Raw genomic sequence first — 8,001 nt, forward strand, 5'->3', positions numbered from 1 at the left:
GCCGCTCCGCAGGCCCCGGCGCCGGGGGACACGTCCCTGCCCTCCCACGGGCTGGCGCACGGGCAGCGGCGGGAAAGCCGCCCGAGGGGGGACGGCGCCAACGGCCGCCCGCCGCCGGCGGCAACGTCACAACAACACAACAACAGCTCGCGCGTTGTCCCGGAGACGCCGGGCTGCCGCGGGCCAGACCCGCCCGACCCCCGCAGGCGGCGGCAGCCCCCGTCGGTCCCGGCGAGCCGTGAGTGCCGCTGCCCGCCGCCCTCGCCCCTGCCGGAGCCCAAAGGCTGCCAAGCGCCCGCTGGGAGCGACCCTTTCCCCTCCCGTCCCGCAAGCGCTGCTGCTGGGCGGCAGGCCCTGCCCCGCCGGGCGGGCGGCCCTCCCCGCTTTGCAGGCTTCGCCCCGTCGCAGGGCGCTCGGGAAGGGCCGGCTCCTGCCGGGACGGGAGGCTCCCGCCGGCGGTCGAACGCCAGCACAGAGGCTGTGGCCGGCGTCGCTGTTCGGGGCTGCCCGACAGCCTGCGCTCGTCCTCCTCCGGGGCTGCACCTCGGGGGCTGACCAGCCGCGCCGCCGCGGAATCCACCCCGTTCGGCGTCGGCTCCTTCTGAGGGGAAGCGCTCCTGGTCAGCCCCGAGCGGCAGCTATTGAAAGGTACCTCTTTTCTTCTCCAGCTCCGCCGCCGGCTGCTCTTTAGTCGTGTTTCAGCCTCCCCCAGACCGCCTGGTCTGGGCGCTTCTGGAGGCGGAGTTCTTCCCAAAGGGGGCGCGGGCAAGCAGCATCGAGGGAGCGTCTGGGCAGGAGGGGGCCTCTGGCGCAGCCCCCGGGCCAAGCAGGGCCCGCTGCAGAGTTAGAGCCAACGGAAAGCTGGATCTTTAAACAAAAAGTAAATCGCTCTGGGGAATTCAGTGATGCCTGTACGATGGAAAGCTGTCCCCTGCATGCCTTTGGGCATTGAAGCAGCACCTGTAAACTTCCAAGAAAGGGGCCATGCCTTCTCCCGGGAGGTTGCTGTTTGACACTGGTTATTATTTCTTGTGTTTTGTCATCTTAGCGTTCCAACAAGGTTGGTCAGAGAGAAGAGTGCCTTGCACCTCAGGGCCTTGCACTTTCACCTGTTGCACTAAATCAAGGCTCAAGGATAATGTTACATTGAAATCCGGGCAGTATCCAAGCCCAGGAGTCTTTTGGGGTCTCGAATGCGCCATGGATTTTTGTCTTCACGTGTTGTCCTGTTCATCATCACGCATGTTCACCGCACAGTTATGCCTACAATTCTCGTTATAGGCAAGGGCAGTTTTACCTGCTCGCTTTTTGTGTTTCAATGGCAGAACTTAAAGGCTCGGTGTCCTTGTTCCTCTGTGCTTTTTCCCTCCCAAGCCACTTACTTGGGGCACGGGGAGCTGGCAATTTTGTGCTCTAAGCTGGACATGTGCTGGCTTCTTAAGTGCTGCATTTCAGGGGCTTTAATGTATAGGTCAGTCTGTGAATTTAGGCAGCTCACGGCCAGAGGGAGCAATCCTACTGAAATTGTCCCAGCAAGACGGAGAGGGTGGTTGCTGGTGTCCTGAAGGGAAAACTCAAGCGGTGCTCAAGAAAGAGATAACGCAGACACAGACCTGTGAGCGATGGAGGGCAGCATTTCACCTGCTTGCCTAGTAACAAGGTGTTTCGTTTTAAGCCATGTGGAATTGCTGCAGATGAGGATTCTGTCTGGCCATAGTGGTGATGTGATGGATGGGAGAATCCCGAGATTCATGATCTTTAAAACAAGTACGCTGTAATGTCAGTGCTTTGGGGGTTACCGGTTTTCAGAAACGCGGGAAATTTCCCGTGGGCATTTTCACATCTTCCTGTTCTCTTGGGACAGAGCTGTAACGTCAGCTTTTCTTTCTCAGTCATCCTTTTGGGTCAGCACAGGATTTTGGGGTTTGGGTTTATTTGGTGGTTTGTTCCCCCCCGCTCCACCCCCTCAGAGGCCCCTCTCTGCATGGAAAGGATACTGAGCTTTGCTTCAGGAAGAATTGGAGATATTGTTCTGTATATTCTTTGAGTAAAAATGGGATAGAAATAATATTTGTTTTCTCATATAAGTTTCCCTTAAAGGAAGAGAAAACAAAAGACCAAAAAACCCCTGCAAAAGAAGGAAGGAGAATGAGAGAGTATAAGCTTGAAAGGTGCCTTTGCAAATAAACTTTAGAAAGACCCGTACAACGATATGAGGAAGGAAAGGAATTATAGTAATCTTAGACCAAGAACTAGTCCTTCCAAAAAATTCATATTAGCACCTACAAGAGGCACACAGATAACAGAAAAAGTTATGTTCAGGAAAGTTTGATAAAAACGAAAAAAAAAACCACTTGCATCTATTTATATAAAGGTATAACACAACATTACATTGAGACAGAAAGTAACTGGGGGTTTTTGTCGTTATTTACACAGCTGGACAAAGAGACCATTCCAGTGTACCTTTGAAGGAAGACACCGGAACTATGGAGACAAGTTCCTCTGACTCGAGCACCAAGGACACTGCAGGTGCTGAGAAAGAGGATGCTCGTGCAGCTACAGAGTCGCCGTCTTTGGAAGAAGACGCAGAAGACCACGTGTCTGAGCCACCGTCTCATGATCTGGGGTTTAAAAAGTTTTTTAAATTTGTTGGGTTCAGATTCACAGTGAAGAAGGAAAAGACGGGGAAGTCGGAACCCGTTCAGCTGCTTACTGTAAAAAAGGAAACACAAGTCCCTGAAGGAGCTGCCGATCAAAAGGAAGGCAGCTCAGAAGAAACGGCGATGCCTGAGGATGGACTCTCTGCAGCAGACCCCACCAAAGACCCAGTGAACAATGAAAAAACAGAAGACGAACCTCCTAAAAGACCCGAAGCACATGAGATTTGTTCTCAGTCAGCTGCCTTAGCCACTGACACTGCATCGCCGTTAAGGAAATTTTTCACTCAGGGATGGACAGGATTTAGAAAAAAGAAGAGCTTTAGGAAGCCTAAAGAAGAGGAACTGCAGTCTCCTACGAAAGAAGAGGAGCAAGAAAAGGAGGGGGCAACATTTGCCACTGAAACTGGTGAAAGGGAGGAACAATCCGAGTTGGAGAAGCAAGAGGGGGAGAGGAACGTGACAACAGTAACTATTGAAGCGTATGAGAAGGAGCAAAGTGAAGGTGAAAAGCAGGAGTCAAAAAAGGCTGTGGCAGCCATGGGCGTTGAAGCAAGTGAGAAGGAAGAGCTAATCAAGCATGATGAGCAGGGAGAAGAAGAGGATGTGGCAGCAGCAGTTGTTAAAGGAAGTGCGAAGGAGAAAAAAGCTGAAGAAGGCGATCGAGAAAGGGAACTGGTGGACGTCTCAGAAGATCTTGGCAAAAAGGAAGAAAAATCTGAAGGAGAGAAAGCAAGTGAGGTGACAGAGAAACCTCTATCCCCAAGGTCAGTGGCGCTTGTTGTTGGAGTCAAAACACTCTCTGGAAAGAAGCATAAAGGCAAAAGAGAAGAATCTAAGTTAGGGGGACCGGGTGACCCAATTCAGCACTTACCAGGTTCCCCAGACAGCCCAGAGGAACAAAAGGGGGAGAGTTCTGCTTCTTCTCCTGAGGAGACGATTGAAATTCCTTCTTTGGAACAGCCTGTGGATGGCGTGCAGGTCAGTGAAAATGAAGATGCTGCATTTTCAGATGTGGAGCGAAAAAGAGACAGTGTTAAGCCCTGGGCATTGTTTAAAAAGATGGTGACTCCCAAGAAACGTGCCAGAAGAGCTTCTGAAAGTGCTAAGACAAAGAGCGTTGCAGTGTCTGCAACGGAAAACGCTGTGGTTGATGAAAATCGGGGAGAAATGAAAGAAAATGGGATGGAGCAGAAACCAGAGAAAGCCACAGCCGTGCCCAAAGGAAAGGTTGACAGCTCTGTGCCCTGGCGAGCTTTTCTCTGCGTAGGTTCTTCAAAGAAAAGAGCCAGGAAAGCAGCAGCAGCAGCAGCATCTGATGAAGACATTGGCCGTGAGCTTGGTCAGGAAAGCCCCAATGTAGAAGAGCCTGGACAGAGCAAAGAAACGGCCACAGATGCAATTCTTAGCAGTTCTCCAGAGAGCAATGAAGGACAAGGGAATTCTTCCCCAGAACAAGCTGGAAGCCCATCCAAAGGTGAAAGTCTTTCAATGTGGAAATCATTTAAAAGGTTAGTTACTCCAAGAAGGAGGTCCCAAACCAGAATGGAAGAGAGAAATGGCGACTCTGGTGTGGGCTCTAGCCTGGAGCATTCCTCCTCAGATGATGAGCCTGGAGAAGGTGACTTGTGCATTCCATTTTGGAAACGTCTGCCTGGGCGTAGGAAGAAGAAGTCAGATGGAAAGCCAGAACCAACTGCTCCTAAAGAAGCAAGAGAAGGCCTGGCAGAAACGACTGAAGAAGATTCAGATATTCCAGCTGTTGTTCCTTTCTCTGAATACGAAGCAGCAGAGCAGGAGAAGATGGAAGCCCCACAAGCAGAAGCTGCTGAGGCGATGAGAGAACGAGCCTCAGAGCAACAGGGAGCAGAAAAATTAGAGGAGATCCAAGGAACGGAACAAGGCCAGGAAGGGCTGGTCCATGCAGTTCCTGTGACTGTTGTGGAAGGGGAAAGGGCAGTTACCAGTATTGAAGAAATGTCACCATCTTGGATATCTGCTGCTCTGACAGAGTGCATTGAGCAGGCAGAAGAAGAGGCAGAGAAGGAAACTGAGAAAACACTGGAATCCGATGATACTGTGGAAGAAGCAGAGTCAGCTGCAAAGGCAATGCCAGAGGCGAGAAAGGAGGTCAGCGATGACAGCACAGCCAGTGAGCTAGAGCTGACCTCAGAGGCAGTGACAGCTCTGGAGGAGACAGCAGAAGCTTCCTGCGCTGAAGAACCAGTGGAGGTGTCCCTTGCTGAGGAGACGACTGAGATGGTTTCTGCTGTTTCCCAGCTGTTAGAAACCCCAGATACTACAGAGGAAGTGACACCTGTCCAAGAAGTAGAGGCCACTGAACAAAATTTGAAAGAATTAGACAAACAGATGCAAAAGGTTCTTCACGAAGTTGCTGAGAGAGTAAAGTCAGCAGAGGTAGAAGAGCTGGTTAGTGAAAGGACCATGAGTGCAACTCTATTTGCAAGAGTACAAGGAATTGAGTCAGAAGTGAAAGATGATGCTAAAGATGGGAGTGTTGTAGGCCAGGAAAGTGTTTTGCTGGAACAGTGCTTGGAAAAAGGAGCACACCAAGAGGATGGCCTCCAGCCCCAGGGAGGTGCAGGGAGCATTCAGAGCGAAATCGGAGCTGAAGAGAGTGTTCTCCAGGAAGGTTCAGGGAGAAGTGACCTGCCTGCTGCAATGAAAGGAAGCACAGAAGGATGTGAAAACGTAGAGGTATTGAGAGATGAAAGGCAGTGGCCGGCACGTGAAGAAGCAGCTGTAGAAGACCATGAAGAAAGCTGTGAAGGGCAGAGGACAGCAGAGGAACCTTCCTCACAGGCCAGAGACTTTCACAGCACCCAAGCAGTTACACCCAAGGAAGAGCCGTCTGCAAAACAGGAGCCTGCGGAAGAAGAGAAGCTGCCCGCAACAGAGCTGACAGCAGATGAGACGAGGGAGGAGTATGTTCCAGAAGCAGAGACTGCAGTAAGTATTACACATAAGACAAAGGCTGATTTGCTAAAGGAAGAATCAGCAAGCGTTAGCTATTATGCCAAATTTAGAAGCAGCTTGTGGCAGTATTGCTGTCAAGGGTGTTCCTTGTGCAGCCTGACGTGACCAAAGTTTGTGTCCAGTGAGACACACACACACACATGGATGTCCAGAAGCAGCAGCCACCGAGGCTTGCATGCAGAGCGAGGTGGATGGGATCCCTAGAGTGATGGAGTGGGAGATGGTGTGCGTGGATCCAAAGATGCCGGAACAGCTGCCAGTAGGGCTCCCGCACAGCGCAAGGTGACTGTAGGTGCTCTGTGAACACCTGAGGTGCCGATGGGATCCATATGGTAGCAGACATAGCGGATGGTCCCTTCAGTTGTCGGCAGAGCTACGGTTGTAGCTGAGGTACCTCTGCAAAGGGAGGAAATGAAGTGGCCCCGCTGTCTCCAGCTTTAAATGCGCAGGCGGGTTGGATGGGGCTTTGAGCAACCTGTTCTAATGGAAGATGTCCCTGCCCACAGCAGGGGTTTGGAACTAGGTGATCTTTAAGGTCCCTTCCAACCCAAATCATTCCGTCTTTCTAAGATTTTTCACCCAGGACATTCCTGGTCACTCCGTGCTCGTACCCTTTTTGACAGGTCTGTTGCAATTCTCTGCAGGTGCAGGACAAGAGAGGGGATGAAACCACTTCCTTGGGGCTTACAGCTGAAGAGCCTGTGCAGCTTGAAGGAGAAGGCAAAACCCTCCCTGTGGGACCAGAGGGCACAGAAGCAGTTGTCACTGGGGTCCCCGTTCAATCTGAAAGACAAGGTGAAATTCCTGACTTTGACGAACAAGCTTGCACTAAAGGAGTTCCTAGCAGCACACCTGCCCAGAGAGAGGAAGAGGAAGACGATGCTGTGCTCGTTGGAGTGAAGAGCACAGAAGCCCCTGTTACTGAGGTTCCACTGCAGAATGAGGAAGAAGCTTCTGCCCTTCCATCAGAAAGAGTTGGCTCAGAAGCAGCTGCAGATGCCGAGCAGAGTGTGAGGGATGGGGCTGGCAGGCACATTCCAGCAAAAGATTCTGTGTCCATCCTAGAGGCACAATGCAGAGCAAAACCAACGGAAACTGCTTCCCAGAGGGATGAAAGCGAAGGTGGCAAAACGGAAGGTGGTCTGCTCGAAGCTGGAACACACTTGGAGAGTGATCCCGCCGTCACTGAGCCTCCCGCAGAGACTGGAGTGGAGACTGTATCTAGTTTAGCATCAGCATGCTCGGATATCACTGGAAATGGAAGCACTGTCCTCACTGACATTAGTGGTACGACATGTGATGCAGGAAACAACTTCTTTGAACAAGAGACTGTGGAAAAAGAACAAGAACTTGTAGAATCTTCAAATTGTCAAGGCTTTCAGAAAGACGAGAACAAAAATGAGCAATCGACGGACAGAGCCAAAGAAGCGTTTGAATCTGGAAAACGGGAAGCTATGAGAGGTGAAGAACGTTCAACTGCTGTCCAGCAAGAGGTTTTAGCTGTGCAAGAGGAAGGCTCTGACTCAGCCTTCCAACAAGCGGAAAGCTTGGAGGCTCTGCAAGTGCCTGTGCCTGTAGCGGCTGCAGGCATTGAAGAGCATGTCATGGCAGAAACTGTAATGCCTGCAGACACGCCAGTCGAAACTGTAGAGCCCTTGGCAACCCCACCAGGGCAAATGGCTTCTGGTGAGGTCCTGGTTACTACTGTTGCCTGTTCAGGCTGTGGGACTGCAGAGCTTGGCAGTGCAGAAGCACCTGAGCCTCAAGTAACTCCTGCTTCTGTGAATGGAATATCGGAGGGGCAAGAGAGGCCCCAGAGCACAGGGCAACCCGAAGAAAATGGTATTCCTCCAAGTGACAGTCTGTCTCTCACCTACACAGAATTTGAGAAGGATGTTGTTCAGTCTTTGACAATAGAGTCCCAGAGTACAAAAATTGTATTGAGCGCCATCCAGACGGCTGTTCACAAACTTGCAGAAACAGAAGAGTCAGCTGCCTTGGAGTCAGAGCAGCGCCTTGAGTCCATAGAGAAAAGCCCGTCAGATACAAATATAGCTGAACTTCTGGGAAGTGCGCAGGTGGATCTTCAGCTTCCAGTGAAAGAGGAAGAGGTACGGAGTAAAGAACAAGAGCTCCAGCAATCAGGAACAGTGAAAACTTCTACCTTAGCAGAGTCTGCAGAAATTCATGCCGCTGTAGAAAAAACCAAAGACGTGCTGTTGACCTCAGAGATACTGAAAGATGGACCAAGTCAGAATTCTTTAACAATTGTGACTAGCCCTGAAGATGTTTCGAGGGCGAGTGCGAGGCTTCAGAAATCAACACTAGAACTGAGTACTTCAGAAGA

At 51.2% G+C, this 8,001-nt stretch overlaps 1 protein-coding gene across 1 annotated transcript in view; it reads left to right on the top strand.

Annotated features, from left to right (window-relative positions):
• The first annotated feature begins 984 nt into the window (after nucleotides 1–984).
• The window catches only part of LOC147415998 (uncharacterized), an 8,710-nt gene continuing 1,693 nt past the window's right edge, over nucleotides 985–8,001 (top strand). The window contains exons 1-3 of the mRNA XM_086460416.1: nucleotides 985–1,060; nucleotides 2,437–5,627; nucleotides 6,299–7,994. Coding sequence (XP_086316542.1) covers nucleotides 985–1,060; nucleotides 2,437–5,627; nucleotides 6,299–7,994 — 4,963 coding nt within the window. The remainder of the gene's footprint in view (nucleotides 1,061–2,436; nucleotides 5,628–6,298; nucleotides 7,995–8,001) is intronic.

Source organism: Leptosomus discolor, chromosome 2 (genome assembly GCF_034619465.1).
Source record: "Leptosomus discolor isolate bLepDis1 chromosome 2, bLepDis1.hap2, whole genome shotgun sequence".
Classification (NCBI taxonomy): domain Eukaryota; kingdom Metazoa; phylum Chordata; class Aves; order Leptosomiformes; family Leptosomidae; genus Leptosomus; species Leptosomus discolor.